The 20562-nt window shown below is 33.5% G+C and overlaps 1 protein-coding gene across 1 annotated transcript in view; it reads left to right on the top strand.

Annotated features, from left to right (window-relative positions):
* FSTL5 (follistatin like 5) overlaps positions 1-20562 on the top strand; it is a gene marked incomplete at its 3' end in the record, with an annotated part of 301118 nt that overhangs the window by 197529 nt on the left and 83027 nt on the right. The window contains exon 7 of the mRNA XM_082051029.1: positions 10520-10686. Coding sequence (XP_081907155.1) covers positions 10520-10686 — 167 coding nt within the window. The remainder of the gene's footprint in view (positions 1-10519; positions 10687-20562) is intronic.

Genomic DNA, 20562 nt, shown 5'->3' with positions numbered 1-20562 from the left:
TTTGTGTTTTAGTTATATCTTCCTAATCTTAATCTTTAAAATGGGATAGAAAAGTGAAAATGTTATTAGGAAATTAGTGTTTCATTTACTCTGAGATTCTATTCTAAACATGCTTCAAAATTAACTTTTGATACTACTTTCTTGGCTAGAATATTGAATCTATAAAAGTTGCAAGTTTATATATACACATAAACCTAAGATATCATATCTGAATACTTTCAGATCAGCAATTCCAGTAACATGCATCAAATCAAATTTTAACCCATCACAATAACTTTGAAATTTCCCTTAGGGTTCATTGAATGATGCATAAAATCAGTTACAGAACATATTGAGAGGATACGTTAAGGTTGGGCAGGCAGTTTCAGTCTGGTGAGATGATAGTAGAAACAGGAGGGAGAGAGATTTCCTGTCTCTTCAAGAGACGTAGATTTATAACAGCTAAATTCCTTATTTTTCATAAGAGAAAGAACTAGTCTGTCATTCAAGATGTGCAAAGTTTGTATTGTTTTTCTTATGCTTAATAAACCAGCTATGAGAAACAGGTTGTCAATGTTATGGGAGTAGATTAACTGATTTCCCCTGCAGCAGAAGAGTTTCAAGCCATGTAGATCATGAGCTGACTTTCTTGGCCTGCATTTTCCTCTAGGCTCAGAATCGAATGGTCTTTACAACTTCAAAGGGTTCTCATACCAAGTCAATTTGTAGAATGAAGCCTTTATCTGCACTATAGTAAATATCCTTATCGTAAGCAGTAGTGATAGTTTTCAAAACACGCTCAGGTTTCCCTAGTACTCCTGTAGTACTGATACAAGAATATTAGAAAAAAACTAATGCATACAGATATTCCTTTATATTTTTTGAAGCGGCTTTAGCCAGACTTGAATTGTATATCTTTACAAGTTTATTTCATACATTTCTTGTCCATAAAAGGATTCTCTGTGTCTGATCTGTTTCAGGTGTTAATACAAAGTAACCATGATAGGGTTGTCACCTGAAGAAACCCAGTGAATATCTTTGGGTTGTCAGTCAATGCTGCTAATATTGAACTTCTGGCAATTCTTGATCTTGTGTGATGTATTAAATGAGGTGCAGCCCACAGCTGCATAGAAACATTCTGTGTTTCTGTATACAATGACAAGGGAGTCTTTAAAGAATCAATGACTTCTCATATTTTCCTGAATGGTGCCTCTGCAGATCAAGTGAATGTATATGTTTTATTGATTTTTGTAAAGACTTAAGTGAATCATTATAGTCCTTGTGGCACTCATTTTTAACTTGAGTCCTGTTGAGTGCTTTAGTCTATGCAAACTTGTGAGAAATACAAGGTCTTGAGGGGGAGTTTGATTTGGTGGACATAGAAAGTAAAATTAATTTAAAATAAGAATGAAGTTTAAAACACATGTATAATGAGCTTTGAAATTTTGTTTTAGTTTTATCAGTTTGTGAATTAGATATCATTAAAAAGTGATTATCGCTGATTTTCATAACAATTGCCTTCATTCACATTTAAAAAATTGTTAAAACAAGGATTTGTAATATGTAAGCAATGCAGAGATAATCCTATTAAGAAAAATTAAAAATATCAGAAGGGTCAAGTCACCTACTGAGTAAAATTATTTTTCGGGAGGTAGCTTTTTATTAATTTAATTTAATTTCGGGAGGTACTGTTTATTAATTCAGCTGTATTACAGCTAAGTTTCTTTGTTCATTAAAACTGTTAAAATATCTTAAATTACGTTTCACTTAGTTAAAACTAGAGCATGTAAACACTGTAAAGAAAACTTAGAAATCACATTTGATGGGTGAATTCCATGTAAATAAAAAAAGTATGCCTTAGGACTATAAAAATGGCTGCTCTGGTCCCAGGCATAGCTAGTCCAAATACTTTTTCCTTAACCATGGACTTAAGTTGAGTTCTAGGGAAGTGTAAGTATAATATCATAATAATTTGTTCATACTATTCAAAGTGCTTGTGTGATCTCTTCCTGCACATTTAAACTTCTGGGATCCACAATATCCTTTAGACAGAGTTTTTTTTCAGTTCTGTTACTTCAAGCACGAAAACTACTGGCCTTCATTTTGAACCTGGCCTCTCACTCACTTATCTTGATGGCTTTCCAGTCTTAGGAGAAACAAGAGCCATCATCTGAAAAGCTTTCCAGCTTTTTCATGACAATCGTGATTTTGTAAACTTCTGTCAAAGCCCTCTATATTATCTGTTTTGTAAAAGAAAAATCAAAGCTATTATCATTTTTTTCATAGTTAAACTGTTCTATACCCTTATCATGCTTCGTTATCATCTGAATTTTGTCTGTTTTGCAGAGGACCCAGAGCTGCATATGGTATTCACATGGACAAACCATGGGGCAAAATTATGTGGGTTTTGTTTGCTTTTAGCTCCTTTCCTAAGAATTCCTAATCTTTGAATTTTTCTCCGTTAAAGAGGACAGAGTTGATAATACTACTTAATACTACTCCATCATATCTCTCCTGCCCAGTCAACTTAGAGCCCATTGATCTAGATTCAAAGGATTGCTTTTGCTGGTGTATAATAGTTCTCCCTTCTATTGAATTTATCTACCAGTTTAGTGTTCAGGTTCTCAGTTTCATACTTCTCATATTGTATACCCATTCTTTGTATTCCAAAGAACTATAGAGTTTGCTTTAGTTATAAACAGTTTGTTAGTGCATGCATCTATAAGCTGTTATGAAGTTTATTTTATTTAGTCTGTTTATTTCAGCTGAATTTTTTATTTATTTATTTATTTATTTATTTATTTTAAGAAATTTGCCTAAATGGTCATTTTGGTCCTAACAAAATCAGAAAATGAAAACTGTTTCAGTAATAAAAGAATTTGATGCTAAATTCACCAAAGCAAGAGGTCAGCTGAAATATTCTACTTTATCCTAATTTTGAAAACCTGAAGCATCCTTAAAGTCTCTAGGTAATTTAATAAAGAATACTGCATTCGATGTTTGTCAGAGGAAATAGAAACCATGGGCTTTTTGCTTCACATTTGTCTTTCAGAGAAGCTTTAAGTTCTTCCATAAAATAAATGTTTCCTAGCATGACCTATCAATCACACTCCATTAAATCTCATTGGCCAGTATTATAAGTTAAGCTTCAGAGAAGATTGTGTTTGCTTTTATAGTTTCTGTTAATTTTCTGCACAGAATTGGTTTGTACAGGACTCCCTAAAAACTAGAACTATCATAATATTATAATTGTCAACAAAAGGTGATTTTTCAAGTCTCTTTTCAGCAAAGATGAAAGATGAATAAATGTTCATTATAATGGTAAGTCTGTTAAGAGCTTTTGATTTTGAATAGCAACCATAATGCTGTGATATAAAAGTAGCATCTCCTGCTATGCTGGCCATAAGGCTGGAAATAAGCCATCCTGAATTTTAATCCAAACTCTGCAGCTAAAACATTAAGGAGTCCTGAAGAGGTTATTTATGCTTTTTTTTTTTTTTCCTTGTATGCTGTTAAATGGATTATGAGAACAGAAAGACTCATTTGCTGGCATAAGACCCTAGAGAACAGCCACTCATGAACTATGTTCTGTTACTTCTCCTGAAACATTCTACTAAATACATGAGTAATATGTTTAAAACAAATTCAAATCAGAAGATACAGCAGAAAATTACAAAATTTGTCATGCTAATGGTGATGTGTACTGATTTTAAAATTGATGTAAAAGAACAGCAAAACGACACTGATGAAAAAGCTTTTGTTATGCCATTTTCAGGAAAGTGGGATCAATGCCAGAAGAGGAGAATGCCCTGGTTTCGCCTGGGATAGACCTAATTTTCTTCCTAGTAGCTGGTATAATGCCGTGTTTTGGATTTAGTATGGGAAGAGTGCTGGTAATGCACTGATGTTTGGGTTGTTGATAAGCAGTGTTTTATATTAAGTCAAGGACTTTGCAGCATGGAGGCTGGTGGTACACAAGAAACCGGGATGGGACACAGCTGTGACAGTTGACGCGGAGTGGCCAAAGGGGTATTCAACACCATATGATGTCTTTCTCAGTATATAAACATGGGGAGTTGGCTGGGCAGTGGTAACCACTGCTCAGGAACTGGCTGAGTATCAGTCAACAGGTGACAAGCAATTACCCTGTGCATCACTTGGTTTTTATATATATATATTTATGATTATTATTCCCTTCCTGTCCTGTTAAACTGTCTTTATCTTAACCCATGAGGTTTACCTTTTTTCAGTTCCCTACCCCATCCTACTGGGGAGGGGAGTGAGTGAACAGCTGTGTGTGGTGTCTAGCTGCCTGCCAGGTTAAACCACAACAAAATGGCACATTACCTAGCTGCATTTCAGCTACTTCAAACCAGCAAGTAATGCTGTCCATTAAATACAGAGCTTACTGTAGTACATGGATGAAACTTATTTGCTTGGTTTTAAAAGGTGATTGCTTTTAAATTAGGTTTGAAATAGGCAAAGAAAATAAAGACAGGCTTAATGTGGTCTTAATTTTAGATAGTGGGAACCAGTCTGTGTAATGTTTATTAGTTCAGACTCAAAAGTGTGTTTTGTGGCTGCTATGAATAAATACATAGAACTTAAGTAAGTGAGAGGGTTCAAAATGTATATTTGTTAGTGGAATTAAATTAACCGAAACAATCTGCATTTGCATAAGATCTTCTTTCCTTTAATAGATAATCAATTATAAAGTGATATACAAAGTCCCAATATAACATTTTCTCATCCATTTTAGCTTTCAAAAACTTTTATTCAGAATGACATTGTGACTTTTCTTTACTGGTCATAAGACACAGTAAGGCACCATTTAATCTCAAGAAATCTCGTGTGCTTCAGTCTTTTTCCTCCTAGTGGCCTGATTTGGTATCCTATGACAAAATAGTTTTATGATTGTGTACAGTCCCTACCGACTGTTTTGGGCCATCAAGGGAGTTGGAAATAAGATTTCTTTTTTTCATGTACGGGCAGAGAACTGAAGAGCCCAGCTTTCACTATTCTTTAACTTCCTCAGAAAACTCAAATAAATAAAAATGTAACAACTATTTTTATAAATGCACTCATTGTATTTAGGATTAAGAAAATAAAAAGGTTGATCAAAGCACTGCACAGCTATCACCTTTTTTTTTTTCCTAGCACTACCCTACCCTTCCTGTTATGTTTTGAAAATACAGTGATACCATTTTATCTGTTGGCTTACAAGAATATCAATATAGCTTAACTTAAACAAAGAATGATAACCCCAGCTGTATGACTCTTGAAAAAATTCAACATAAAGTAGGGTTCCATTATTGATTTATCCCTATTGCTTTTGGGATATTTTTGCAAAATGTCAGCTTTGAAAACTCCTTTTCCTGCCTTTCACAGTTTAATTACTAAATGTTGGGCAAACTAAGAAAATTTAAGCATGTACACTCTATTCATATTGATCATCATTTGAAGTATTGTAATACCTTCCTCAGAATTATTTATGCTTAACTGCTTTCACTTGTATTGGTTGATAAATTTTAAAATTTTCCTAAAGTGAACTGCATGTAGAGCTAGAAGCTCTAGCTCACACACTCACTGTATGTGTCTTCATGTATTTTACATTGTAAGCTATTTAGGGAAAGCTATTTGAATGCATTGTCTATATCTTCCAAAAATACCTGTCTATGGGACATGCAACAGAGATGAACAAACACTTTAAGCTTTAAAACAAAGGTAACAATGATGTATAGTGATGTATATCAATGATATGATATATTTTAAAACAAAACATACCTCAAGAAACAGAAGATACCTGATAAATGTCTTATTTCTTTGCTGATTCAGTAGGAGTGATGTTACTTTGCATTTGGTTTCAGTAAGTTTTGAAGATATTTTAGAAAGATACCATAACGATATTTATAACAGAAAATATGTATAAAAATGTAATAGAAAAACTTGTCTTATTTTGATCCAATTTTAACTGTAGGAGAAACAAAAGTAAGTCTCTAACATAGATTCTAGACAGCTAGCAAGAAGCAATGAGAAAATAAATATTTCCATCCTTTTCAGTAAAGCACTTGGTATGATGCCACATGAGAACCTGTTCAGTCAACTAAAGCACCAGGAGTTAGTAGAGAAATCATAAAAATAAGGAGCTGGCTGAAAGGAAGGTGATATGTCTTTAATGAAATAGGAAGAGAACACTCTGAGAGTTATTAGGGAAGTTCTTCAATGGCCTCCTGGGAAGCAAACTTATTTTATGCTTTCACTAATACCCTTACCAAAAAAAAAAAAAAAAAATTGGATTACTGTAGTAGAGGAATTGGACAACCTCGTAACTATACCTCTAGCTTTTATTTTTCTTTTTTTTTTTTTTCCTTTTCTCCCCTTTAGCTGAAAGAATGTATCCAGTGACTTTTTTGTAGCTAAAACCAGGGGGTGTGTGCGTGAGATTGATATTGTACCTGGAAGAATTGCAAAGTGTCATTAGTACAGTATACTATAGTAGAGCATTCATGCTTCTGATAATGACAAGTCATAGAAGGTAAAGCCTACTGGCTTCTTACGTATAATATTACTGCTCTGTAACCAACAATATCCAATTTTTTTTTTTTGCTTGGTGTTATATTAACAAACTGAATTCATTCCATTTCCATTTTTTTTGAAAGCTTTACTCTGCTTTTTCACTTAAAATTAAATAAACAAAATGTGTGAGACTAAACTTCAAAGAATTATCATTGCTTTACAAGGGCAATATAGAGGGAAAGCTTGGAGTCATCGTAGCAGGTGGTATATCCCAGTGACATCACTTCAGTCTCTGGAAAGAAAAATCATTTGCTCTCAGAACCAGGTTTATTTCTTTTAGGGAGAAGGGAAGAGATGGCAAATACATCTCTTGAGTTCCTGGGCCTTTTCTAAGGGCATGTAATGGAGCCAGAGCTATGAGAGATGCTGCCCTGTGCACCTGAGAGCACTCGGCACACACTGGACACTTCCCCCCCACATCAGTGTGTGCCCTTTCCACCCTGGCTGCAGACAGTTCATCAGCAGGGTTTTTCAGGAAGTCATTTGTCAAATAACTCTTCTCTTGGTACAGGTCTGTAGAATTAAGGGTTTTTGAGTTGAGTGGTAGTGGTTCTTTTTTTTTTTCCCCCCACCATTAAGGAGAAAATACATACAATAGTTTTATCTTTAGAAAATAAGACAAATTATCGTGTAACTTATATTTTTTTATTAAATAATTATTTAAAATATACATAGTTGTATAATATATTACTTTTTTTTTTTTTTTACTTAAATGTTGTTCAGAACTTTGAGGGAAAGCAGTGACAAAATTGTAAATATCAGTGTTTGTTTTTTTCACAACTTTTCAGAAATATGTAACATCAGTGCATTGACCAGTTCCAGGTAGCATTCTTAATTTTATGAAATATGAACGTGATGTCATGATCACTGTTGTGTGACTTTCCTGAATTAACTTCTGAATTATAATTGTAAAAGTCAATTTTCTAACTGACTTTTGAAAACATGTGTAATTACTCCTTATACATGGAATATCAGAATATTTGAGATAATTGCATAGTGAATTCTATAAAGATGCAAAGTATTAGTACTATCAGTTCTCTACCAGAAATTTTGAATTGTTCCATAGCCATTCAGGTAGGTCTCAGGAAGTCTGCATGATAGTCTGAAGAAACATCTCTGAAAAGCTTCACACAGATGAAGTAAATTAAAAAAATCTGTAGTATATAGTACAATATTCAAGTTAATCTTTACATTTGCTTAGTGTAAGACATTGTGTCAGATAAAAATGAATCAGTCTTATTTGAGCATGTCTGTTGAGCTGCATCACCTGAGTTTTGAGTCATAGAACATTCCTGCTAGAAAATAAATTAATCAGGTCTTTTTTGTTGTTGTTGTCTAAATATAAATTAATATTTATAATCACACAAAATTGAAGCATTGAGTTTAATTATAGAACAAGAAAGCTTTGCTTTCTGAAGATACTGAGATGTCTCTCTGATGCTTTCATTTTGGAATAATAAAAAATCGTGTTAATTACAAAGTATTGCTTTTATGAGGCTAAAAAGAACTTACAAAGGATCTTAGCTAGCTTATAGGTTGCTGCTTTGCTGTAATGGAAAGATAATGTCTGTCTTATATTAAAGTAATTTGGTAATTGAAAGACAATAGATACATGATGCCCTTTGTAGTTTACTTAAAAAGAAAGATAAAAAACCTAGAGATTTTTCATGCTTTAGCAGCGGAGTGGAAAAATTACAATTTGGATGATCTTCAACTCCTATATAGCTCTCATACGTCTCGTATGGAAAAATCCTTACAAATGTAGAATTTTAATAGGTTATATTTAATTGTGCACACCACAAGCGAAAAGACAAGTTTCAGCTGTTCATCCTCTCACATATGGGCAATTACACAAGAGGGAAGAGTATACAATATCATCAAATTAACGGGTATCACTCACTCTCTTTTTATGTAAGTGTCCAAATCAGTTGTGGGACATAGAAGTTATTATTAGAGCTAGTTAGTGCATAGATTAGTGGAGAAAATTGCAAGAGACAAACTGCTGCTACACATCAAAATATTTAAATTATTTGAAAAACTGAGTAATGATGAAATTCTGGTTTACCTGAAAAATTAGTGGTGATGGTTTTGGTCTTGTATTGTTTTTCTTTGGATTGAAATGAACATGGATGCTCCCACAGTTTCTTTTTTTTCTTGTTGAAATTGTTGAAATTTGTTCAGTTACTTTGGTTTTAGTTTGTGTTATGGTACGAAGGTAGTTACTAAAGTCATACATTATTTTTCTTGCAATATGAAATACCAGGGGCAGTGAAAAATAGAAGATGTACTTTCCATATTGTTAAGTTGAAAGTGTTGAGAATACTTCTCTCCTAGAATTAATTTTATTTACTTGTTTTTGCATCAAGCAGATTTGTTCCAAAATTGTATGGCAAAGGCTTCCTTAAATTGAATATAAAAATACTTCTCCTTTAAAGACTATATACTCTGTATTTACTATCATATTTATTCATACTAAATTTAATTTCATTAAGATTTTCTTTACTTAAGAAACAAAACATATAATGTTGTAATCACACATGTTTTTAGATGTTTCAAGTACCATGCCAAAACCTTTCTTCATTCTCACAGGATATAAAGTGACTAGGAATTTGTTGCACTGGTTTTAAAAATGTTGGCTAGTTTTCAGGAGTGATATTGAAGTTTTCTCATAATTCAGACAGTGAATGTGAAAAAGTGATTTTATGTTCCTAAAATTTCTCATATTTATTGAATTTTCTCATATGCATGCATCTATGCAGAATGTGTGTCTGAGTGTATTCTTGGTGGTTTTGCTTCTAAACGTGTTACCAATTTGTCTATCTTGAAGAAAAAACCTAAACACACACACTCTCCAACCCTACACACACAACCATGACACACTTTTGAAAATGCCTCATCTAAATTTACTAATTTACAGGTATTTTACACTAGGGTATTTTAGGTATTGCTAAATAAATTGAAAATGGCTTAGCAAACTTTGTTAAATAGCTTATCAGCACTAGCAATTTCTATTGTATTCACTGTAAATGCAAAAAATAGATGGCAAATATTTGTATATTGAGATAATACACAATTTTTCAGGTGATGCACTGCATTTACTTCAAGTTTGTCATTAACTCTTACAAAGTATTGTAGTCTCTACTTCTGCCAGGTGCTATAGTCCATCCTTGTTGTTGCTTCTGTTCCTTGCCAGACAGAGCTGTTTCAGAATTGATGCTATAGAGTACTCTGGGTTTTTTAAGGGGGTGGTGTTTGCTTATCTCTTTTTTCTTTTTTTCTTTTTTTCTTTTTTTTTTGTATTTAGAGTTTTAACACTGTTTTTTAAAGAACTACATCAACTTTTGTGTTAGGAGGAATGCATGTTCTTCTGAGACTGAAATGGGAGAGATTACTAATGTCTGTGTGATCTGGAAAGCATGTGTTCACTAATATTAAGGAAAAATCGCCATAAAAACTGGCTTGGCAGAATAGAAACATAGTACTTCAATTTTATATTCTGAATGCAGCATTCACATTTCAGTTTCAGTCCTGTGTGTTTTGTAATCTGAGCACCATCTGTATTTTTCTTTTCTGGAAATGAACTCCTATGAATGACTCTTTTAACAGTGCTGCCATCTTAGTTCAGACAAAGGTGCTGACTACTCCACTGCATTGGCCTCAACTGTCAAATAACTTCTGGTATCTGACTTTGGATACGTTGTCATGTTTATGACAGTCTTACCTCTGAAATTCATTTTCATGTTAAATGCTTCTCTTCTGACAGGGTGATACTTGTCAGTCAGTTTAATTGAAATGTCATGCTGACCTTTATTTGAAATACTCTGAACTTCCTGTGATTGTTGGAAGTTCTTTTTACTTTGATTCCAATTAAAATCCTTAAATTACCAGTTTACAAAACCTGCATGCTAATTAACCTTCTGAAGCTGCATGCTCATTAATCTTACAAACAATATATCTTTTGCAGAGGTAGTTCAGCTGAATCTGCCTGAAGATCAAAAACTAAGCACCACTGCAGCAACGGTGGGACAAAGTGCTGTCTTAAGTTGTGCAATCCAGGGAACTCTGAGACCTCCCATCATCTGGAAGAGGAACAATGTCATTCTGAACAGCTTAGATTTGGAAGATATCAATGTAAGTAAGGCAAAACTCTATTTAACAGCTTATTTTCAAAACTTTTAATAAAGAACAGAAAAGTGATATGTAACAAGCTCTATACTCCTAATGTTTCAATGAAAAGAAATGGAAATTAAATGCCTGCCAAACTCAGTCTGGTTTTTTTGTTGGTCTTTTTTTGTATGTGTTGTTATTTGTTTTTGTTTTTATGTTGATGTTTTGTTTGCTTGTTTGGTTTTGTTTTTATTTGGTTTTTGTTTTGGTTTGTTTTTTTACTGTGTATACAAGTCCTTGTTGTTAAATATAGAGAAAAGATGTTTCACAGAGCATTTAAAATAATAAATATAGCAATAAAAGCACATGAAGCCAAAATTGTATCCCAAAATACAGTCAGCATTGTACATTCAGGGTAATACAGTCTTCAAACATATAAAATAAAAAAAAAAAAAAAGAAGAAATCTAAGAGGTGAACATGTTAAGAAATTAATACTGACTTGTTACTAGTGTGATGTTTGTACTAAATTTATAGTCTAATAATTCAGTAAAGAAAATTCCCAAAATAAGTATTTGGCTATGAAACTGGTTGTCTACATCATTCCTCCAAATATTCAGCAGTGTAAATGATACTTCTCAAAGAATCATTAGTGAATATCCAGCATATATGGTACTTCTGAAAGAATCATCAGTGAATATTAGTATATTTTAGAAATTTTTCTTTAGGGAGGCAAATATTTACCACCTGACTTTGCCATGACCTCAAAATGTGGAGCAAAATAGAAAATTAGAAAAATAATTACATCTTCTGACAAAACTCTACACATAAGCTTTCGGCTGTCTTTTGCTTGCTTGTGGGTATGCTTACTTTGGCCATGGTATGTTAGCAAAACATGGACAAACGCTTGCATGGGGAGTTGTGCTTGCTTTCTGATGCAAGTGAGTCCAAGATCACTAGAACTGTTACATGTGTGGAATATTGCCACAATCAGATATCTAGTTTGCTTATTTTTGTTTCATTTTCTTATGGATGCTTTTATTTCTAAGGTAGTACTTCACCTTTGTTTTGTTTTGTTTTCTGTTTTTACTTTAGTTCTGCTTGTAAATTCAGCTTGCTTGCAGTGGTGCTTTGTAAAATAAGGGGCAGTTTCAAAGCTCATCTTGCTTGAATGGTAGCTCTAAGAGTCTTTGGATAAAACCAGCATCTTTTGAGAAGTTCTCAGTTGAATAATTGTTGCTTTTTTTAGTTTGGTATTAATCACGTGCCTGACATTCAAAAGTATCTTGCTCATGTTCACAAGCTCCTTTCTGCAATATTTGTTAGCTTTCTGTAAATATTCATGATGCTTGTAAATAATGATTTGGAGTTCTTACTAATCATTTCTAAGTATAATACATGGAGTGCTGTAGATGGAAAAAGGAACATGCATCTGGACACAGAGAAATAAAAGGGAAATGATGAATAGAAATAATGAAGCTAACAGTTCAGTTTCAAACTGAAAGGTTCAATTGACTGTATTTGCAGATGTGAAAAGAGAATTGTGAGTATGAAAATGAAAAAAAAAAAAATAAAGAAACCAAACAACATGAAAACTGAAAAACAAACCACAGAGAAATTTCATGTACTGGGTGCAGGTGCCCAGATGTTGGCAGTGGGAGCTGCAGAGGTGGCCTCTGAGGGAAGAGGCCGAGGATAGCCCATGCTGGACACACTTGCAATCATTTCAAATGGACCCACCACAGGGCACAACTGAGCTCCTCAGCCACACTCTTGGCACCTTTGGGAAGACATTTGGATAAGGGCATTAAACACCAGAGACAGAGGATTAGAGAACAAAAACAGCAAGAAACAGCAAAGGGAAGTCCAAGGCTGGAGTAGGAGGAGGTGGAGCAGTTATCCACAGCAGCCAGTGGGGAACCCACACCACAGCAGGTTTATATGGAAGGACTTCAACCCATGGAGAGTCCTGGCTGGAGCAGACAAAAGGGTGAGCAGGAAGGAGACGCAGGGAGAAACTGCTGTGTGCTGACTATACCACTCCAACCTTCTGTATCACTCAAGGAGCTGGGAGTGGAGTTGAGCCTGAGGAAGGCAGGGAAGAAATCTCTTGTTTTAATAATGTATGTCTTTTTTTATTTTTTTTTTTTTTTTTTTCCACCACGCAAATTAGTAATTACTTGTTTATTTTAATTGCCAATAAATTAAATTTCCTAAGGTTGACTCTGTTTTGCCCACCATGGTAATTAGTAAGCAATCTTCCCATCTTTATCTCAACCCATGGGCTTTCTTATTCATGTTCCTCTTATTTTTTCCCTATGTCTTCCTGTGGGAGGCTGTGAGGGAATGAGTAAGCAAGCAGCTGGGTGCGAGTTTGGCTATTAGCCAGGGCCAACCCTGCACACTTTTGAAGTACTTACCTTAACTGGAAGAGCGTCAAGTATGGAATTTTTGAAGACTTATGGGATACCCAATTTTGAAGTCATATTGTAGTGGTGATCAGACATTCAAAGCAAAGTTGCAATTGCTACAACTGTCCAGATTTGTTTATATTTAATAAGAAAGGAGGAATGTGTGATGGCATACTGGATTGACAACCCACAAAAATAAAAAGAAGGATCTACAAAGTGTTACCTGAGTTCTGGAAATGATATCTGTGTGTGTATTTTGTGTACGGGAAGAACTGTAAATGGAGTAAAAGCTTCAAGTGACAGTAGTGCATAATTCTGAAGATGAATGTATTCATCATTTATTTGTTAGCTTAAGAAAAACATAAACTGGAATGCTTAGAGGTCTTTTTAAGCAAAATTATGTTATAGCTTAGTCCTTTAATATTAACAGTTTAGTTATGATTCAAATATAGAAAGAGAATGAGAATGATAGATCTGATATCCATGGAGTGAGGCACTAAAATTAGTAGCACTCAAATGTGCATAGGTGATATTCATGTAATATGTCTTTGTAGTTAAACTAACAAAGGGTGGAACAAAGAGTTAATGGAGTCTGGATACACCAGAAAAAGCCCACCAACAACAAAAAAAGGATTGAGTTAAATTGGTCCTCAGAGTCTCTTTCCTTCAAAATTTATTTTACATGTTTCATTGTTTGCATTGATTTGATCCCCCTATTTTTATTTCTAGATCTTCCCTTTGCTTGTCTCTTTTTTTTATTTCTTCCATATATCTGTGGTCATTCTGTGCCTTTCTGAACCTCGTTCATTAGATATTCTGTGTTTGGTTCTTACAGTTTCACATTTGCTTAGAGCTTGTTATGTAGCCATAATTTAGTATCCATTCAGGCAACGTAATAAAAATAAAACCTTGGGGAAAAGAAAAATAATTGGAAAAAAAAAAGAGTAGTGTTTTATATTTCACTATGGAAAATGAATTTAGTACTTAAATATTAACTTCAAAGGAACAAACGCAGAGAGAAACATAGTGTGCTCAAGTTTATGTCGCAATTTAACCACCAAAGAATATGTTGTACTTATTCAGGCAATTTTAAACATTCAAATCCACTAAGTCCTTGTATAATTTAAGATGTCCCCAGAGGCAATGTATTCTAGGCTTTACTATGGCTATATTATAAACTCCAATCATGTTTGTCTAACTCTGGGAATTATTAATTTACTCAGTTATACAAGAACCACATCCATGAATCTCAAGACTAATGCTGTGTGAATAGTAGTACACTTTCTGAACAAACAAACAAACAACATGACAACCACTGTTCTGGGAAGATAGAATTTTATTTTTTTTTTTTTTTTGAGCCAAACTCATCAAAGATCTTCATAAATGGAAGTTAGAACATACATAGGAAACTAGACTAAGAGGTAGCACCGATATGATTGTGTAAATCATTGCAAGTGCTCATACTTAGAAATTAAATTTTTGCCATATGCAGTTCTCAATGTGAGTTAAGCTATTGGCTTCAGAGAGGGACAAACTCAGAACAATAAAATGGTCTAGTGTTTTGTGAAACAGAAAAATACAAGAAAAAGCAAGAGAGTCTAAATATAAACTCAAATTGTGACTGGTGAATTTATATTTTGTTGAAAAATAGTCTACTCTACTGAAAGTATACAGGTTATATGTGTAGGACTGTCAAGTATCGTGTGGCTAAGAGCCAGTCTTCAATAATGAACAATATTATGTATTCTAAGACATCTAAAAAAAAGATATTTGTATTTTTAAAGAAATACTGTTTGACTTTCAAGGGATGGTAATAAAAATTTTATTTAAGTAGTGCATTTTATAAAGTATATATGTGTATATATATATATATATAAAAATAATGCTATCAAATGTGTGGTCAGATATTATTAATTTTACTGATAGTATCCAGCTGGTAGTTTTAGAAGTCCTTAGTACTCCTCAACTCTTCTTATGGTACTTCTGACTTCTATTTGTGGAAGTAACACATCTTCCTACTGATCTTTCTCTTACTGAAACTGATGGGAGTCAGGGATAATTAGCACTCATCTAAATGAAGCTGTGAATAATTGTATGCCTTCGCAGATTTTACTTAACTTGTAATATATTTGTGCTATGGTTCACTACACGATTGACACCACAGAGCATTTTGCTGATATTTTACTATACATCTAGAAATGCTTTTTCTCCTTCTGTTTTCCTGCACCTTAAATTTTGTATCTATCTCTACACTTACATTTTTGAATATATTTTATCTAACCTATTACTCATTACAGAAAATCTCACTTACAGAAAATTTTAAAATAGCAGATTTTTTTCCCATCTGCCATAAGTTTTATTTTTTTTCAGGTTAGTTAATTCACTTTTTTAACAGTGTTCATATCTCACTTTATTCTTTTTCTGACCTTTGCCTTCAGTTTTGCTTTCACTTTCTTCCCTATACGTGTCAGCAATTTCACTTTTCTTACAAGATGTCTACCCTTTGCTCTTACATTTATACAAGATCTACTTAATTATTTGTCCATATATAAAGTTTAGCATCTGCTAACATACTTAAATTAGTAACTTTTTAAAGGAGTGTAGTTCAGCTTTTACTTTTTGATACAAGCTCATGATATATTTCTTTAGGCTACCTTCATGGGAAGTATGTAATATTTAAATGTTGGGGGTTTTGAGGTTGTGTATATATTGTCTTTCTCTCAAAACTTCTCATTTATTCATCTTGTTAAAATTAATCTACAGATTATAACTTTTTTCTTTTTTTTTTGTATTGTTGAACAGTCTGCATTCTCTTATTGATTGATCCTGCCCTACCCCCTCCTCCCTGCCCCTAAAGAATAAACACAACCCCAGAACACCATAACATAATGGAGATGCCATTAAAAGCTAATGACCTTTGAAAGAACATGTTCTATCTTGGAGGTTTCTGCTCAGCAATTGATGATAAAATTTTTTTCAGATTGTCCAAAATGCTAAACGTATTTCCTAGAAAAGTGATTGGATTTGATTAAAAGTGACTCATAAAAGTCAGTATGTTTCTATTTTGATCCGTATTGAATTGCCCTTTATCTGTTACATAGTCTTTCTTTTAATTAGGATGTATTATTAACTTTTCTCTGCTTTTTAATGGATTAAATACCAAGTTTTCTCTATTCCATCTTAAAAGTAAAATAAAAATAGTTATTGTCAAAGATACCAATCAGCTTTATCAAATCTCTAATTCTTTTTTATTTATAGCTACATCAAAAGTATTTAGTCTTGACCACCAGTGCGACCATCTCATTCACTTCTCTTCCATCCTTTGTTTTTCTCTTTCCTTTTTTGGAATCTGGTTTTGTTTCCTAATTGATTCCTAGTGGGATAAATCACATAAAGGGAAACTTTGGTTACATGGAAGACTTGCAAGATTTAGCATGTTTTGTTTGGATATTGAAGCTGCTTTAATATTTTAGTTTTCATGACACCGTAAAGACACATTTAAACCAGGTACCAGTGTTGATTTGTAATCTTCTGGGTTGGTTAAGTACAGTTAAAAAGATTGTGATTAGGTTTCATTCTCATTCCTGTTAAAATAATTTGGACGTGCAAGTTCTATAACTCTAGCTTAATCAAAGTTATAACACTGCAGAACTTTATGATACATTTTATTATGTACATCTTTTTATGGTGGGGACTATTTTAACTTAGAGCCAGCTGATTCTTTCATTATGAAGAAGCATTAAGATCCTCATGGGCTTTTTCTTCTCTTGTGCTAGATCAGTCTGCTTCGTTTTATCTTCATTAGAAATTAAAGTGTTGATTTCAGATTTGAACAGAATGTTCTGTGGATGATAATATATTCTCTTTTCTTGTTAGAGAACAAGGCAAAGTAGCTGCTTCTTGCAGAGCTGAATCCCCTGTTTTGCACCACTCACAATTCTGTTTTCTAGTGTTGCTTGTGCTAATCATATGCAAAATGGCTGAGTCTGTTCATATTTTCCTGTTTGCTTTTCCAGAAGTTAAAAATGAAAGACCCTGTGACAGTGAAAGACGATAATATAAAGTGCATCCATTCCCCTTTGCCCTGAAAGAATACTGGAAAATATCCCCAGGCAGGCCATGATAAATTACCTGTAAGGCAGCATTACGCACTTTTGACACCTACAGAGACAAAAACTGTTAATAAAATACAAGGGCAATAGTGGATTTCTCAATTGATCTGTTCTTCCAAACCAATTTTTTAGCATAGTGCGTTGAACTTTAGAAAAGCAGCTGAAATGGAAGTTCTCTACTCCTAGCAGTTAAGAGGGTCTTCTGTGTGAGCTGAAATATATAAATATCAAAGGTGTACAAAACATTGTTATCCTTGTTCTCCATAGATATGTCTTTCTGTATATCGAAGCTGATTCGTTCTAGTTTCATTTGGCATTCCAGAAAACATCAGTGACTGTTTTTAGAAATTTAGAAATTTCTGAACTTAAATATAGAATATAAAGACAGCAAATAACAACTTAGTTGATTTGCATCATCATTATTTTTGGTATTTTACAACATAGTTATATTCACCCTTGCCTATTCTGTTTTTAATTTTTCTTTAGTAAACATTAACTAATAGATTTTGTAGAAACATGGAAATATTTTAAGGGAGGTACAGAGCTAGCAATTGTATTTGCTTTATTCTTTTCCTTTCATCAAGCTGTGTTTAAAATACATATTGATTTTTCTAAGATATTATTAATTCAAAAATTGTTTATTATTGTCCTGCTGCTGCAGTAACTTTTAGTCTTTTCAGACACACTAGAACTTATATCACACCTACCTTTCTTTACACTCTCACCTATCTTCCCAGTATTTTAAAATGAGTGGAAAGCCATTTAGTCTATTGTGTTATAAGCTAGAAGTTATTTTTGTAAGCATCTTGTTTCAGTACTGTAGCATCTTTCTCCCCCTTGTCTTTCTTTTACATTCAGATTCACTGTTTTCTCTCTTTTCTACATATGTATTTATATAGATGCAGGTTATGTCTGCACTCTATATTGCTGGTATTAGCAAATTGAGCTTGTGCTATTAATTTCTGATTAGTGCATGAAAAATTGCAGTTTGATATTTATGTACAGTTATAGACTTGCTCTTGTCATTTTTTTTCTGCAGTATACATTCCCTCATCTGGGTGAAAACCAGCATCATTTCTGAATGCTTTTATTACTACTTACGTATTTATTTTTCCGACTTCTCCAGGTCATTTTGCAGTATTTTTGCTATCCTACTAGATAGACTCAATGTCTTCCACAGCTTTGATGAAAATTGTCTGAGAGAGTGTTATAGGATGCAAAAAGAATACTAAGTTTTCAGATTACTATTTTAGAAAATAAGTTTTGAAAGAGGAACCTGGACTAAGCTACAGCTAGCAGGAAAGGTCAGTCCATCTTAAAAGAGTAAGGAAGTTGCTTTGCTAATAATGGCCTCCCGTGGCTCACAGCCCTGACTTTCAAATCATTGCTATAATACATTTAATAGGAAGGCCACATCACCAGTAAAAAAAGTACTTTGATATCCAAGAGTCTTTCAGTGAATAGAGTGGCACAATTGCTTAAATATCAAAAAAAGAAACCCTTTCTGCCCATCTCTCCCACACAACAGAGGAGGAAGAGTTAAGATAGGTAGGACCTAATTGCCTGTTAGGAATTGGCTCAACTGGCATTCTACTGTTTAAAATAATGATAACAATAATAAAAAATACGTCCCTCAGAAGTGTACCAAAGTATTAATTCAATACTGATTCAAAAAAGAAAAATGTGACCCACCTGTAAAATCACCAGTATTGCTACTTGCAAAATTGACAATGAAGCAAGAGACTTACCCAGATCAAGCCCACTTACTTTGTGAGCTCTGACAGGATTACAGCAGAAGATACATCTGCCACACTTTTCAATGATGACATTTAAGATTTCTCTGAATCAAACTGCTGAGTGATCTATCTACCCATACTCACATTACCATATATCCATTAATATCTAAATTTTATTGATGATATACTTTAGTACAGACCAATTCCTCTTTCATCATTCAAAGTTCTGTGTTATATATAAATGTCATCACCTTCCTGTGTATTCTTCCTTTCCTTGTCATTTTTATACCATTTTTGTATAGCTGTCTTGATAATTTAGAACTCCTTTTTCAAAAGCTTACATTCAGAACTTTTGTCATTGCTAACGTGTTTTCATGGTTCTGCTAAAAAGGGAAGATAAAACAAACTAAAACTTGTCCTAAATTTAGTGTGAATTATGGCAATGCCTTTATCTGTCTATACTTTAAAAGGTTCCTCTAGTTTTGCTTGATTTTCATGTAGGTATCAAGTTCTCACCTAAATAGCTAAAATGCTGAATTTTAACTGTAGTATATTTTGCAGGATTTTAATAAATTTTGTTTGTTTACATTTACCACAATTCTGTAAGAAATTTACGCATCATAGTCATGAAAACCTTGGAATGTTAGAAACATTGGGAACAAATGCTTAATAATTCAATGGGTTTGTTTCTCCATCCATCAAGTGGTCATGCTCCAGCTCTGAACTGAAGAAAAAGTCTTGAGGATGGTTGTCTCTCCAACCTCCTTCTGGCTGTTCTCAGCTCAGCTCCTGTTGCCTTTTGTTATATTTGCTGCTCAGTCTTCTCCTGACTCTCATTTTGGCAATGCTTTACAATTCGTAAGATGAATACAACCTTATGTTTTTGCACAGTCTTTGGAACATTTGTACAGTAATTACATATTTTGATGGTTAATTGCCTGAGCTGGACTTGTTATATCTGGAGGTGAAAGCTTCCATTTTGTATTTTTTGCATTTCAAAACATTCTGCCAAGCCCTGATGGAGAATCAACTTTTCAGTCTTTCTTGCTCTTCCCAGGATTACTTTTTGCTTTGAAGCTTGCTCTGGGCTCCATCTAGTCTGATAAAGAATATAGGAGATGTATTCTTCAAAGTAGGTGGGAATTATAAAAAAGAAGATGCATTTGTGCATTGGGGAACAGATGCATCAATTATGTCCATCTAATTCTCCTTTCATGTATGTCTAGCTGTTGTAGCACCTAAATCTCCCGCCTGAATTAGGGAAGTTGAAACAGTGTTCCTAAATAAAACCTGGTATAAAAATTTATCCTGCCCTAGAGTAATGGAAATACAGGTGAATTTACAGAGGACCACTGAATCTGCATTCTTTGTTATGCTTTTGTGGGTAAAATGTGATAGAAGTGACTGGATTTTTGATAGTTATCCGGAGATACTTCACAGATTTTTGCTGTGTTTATGATTAACATTTTTATTCTAGAGCTTTCTAATTAAAATATCTTCATATTTTCCAATGTTTATTTTTTTCATACAGATATTTAATTGAACACTTGAAGGAAAAAAATAAGAAAAGTAGGTTACTTTGTCTGGTTTAAAATCAGATTTGGATTTCTATTTATTCTTAAGAATTTAGATAACAGAAATAC

The sequence above is a fragment of the Streptopelia decaocto genome (assembly GCF_964273445.1).
Source record: "Streptopelia decaocto genome assembly, chromosome: 4".
Taxonomy (NCBI): domain Eukaryota; kingdom Metazoa; phylum Chordata; class Aves; order Columbiformes; family Columbidae; genus Streptopelia; species Streptopelia decaocto.
This window is presented reverse-complemented; position numbering and strand designations above follow the sequence as displayed.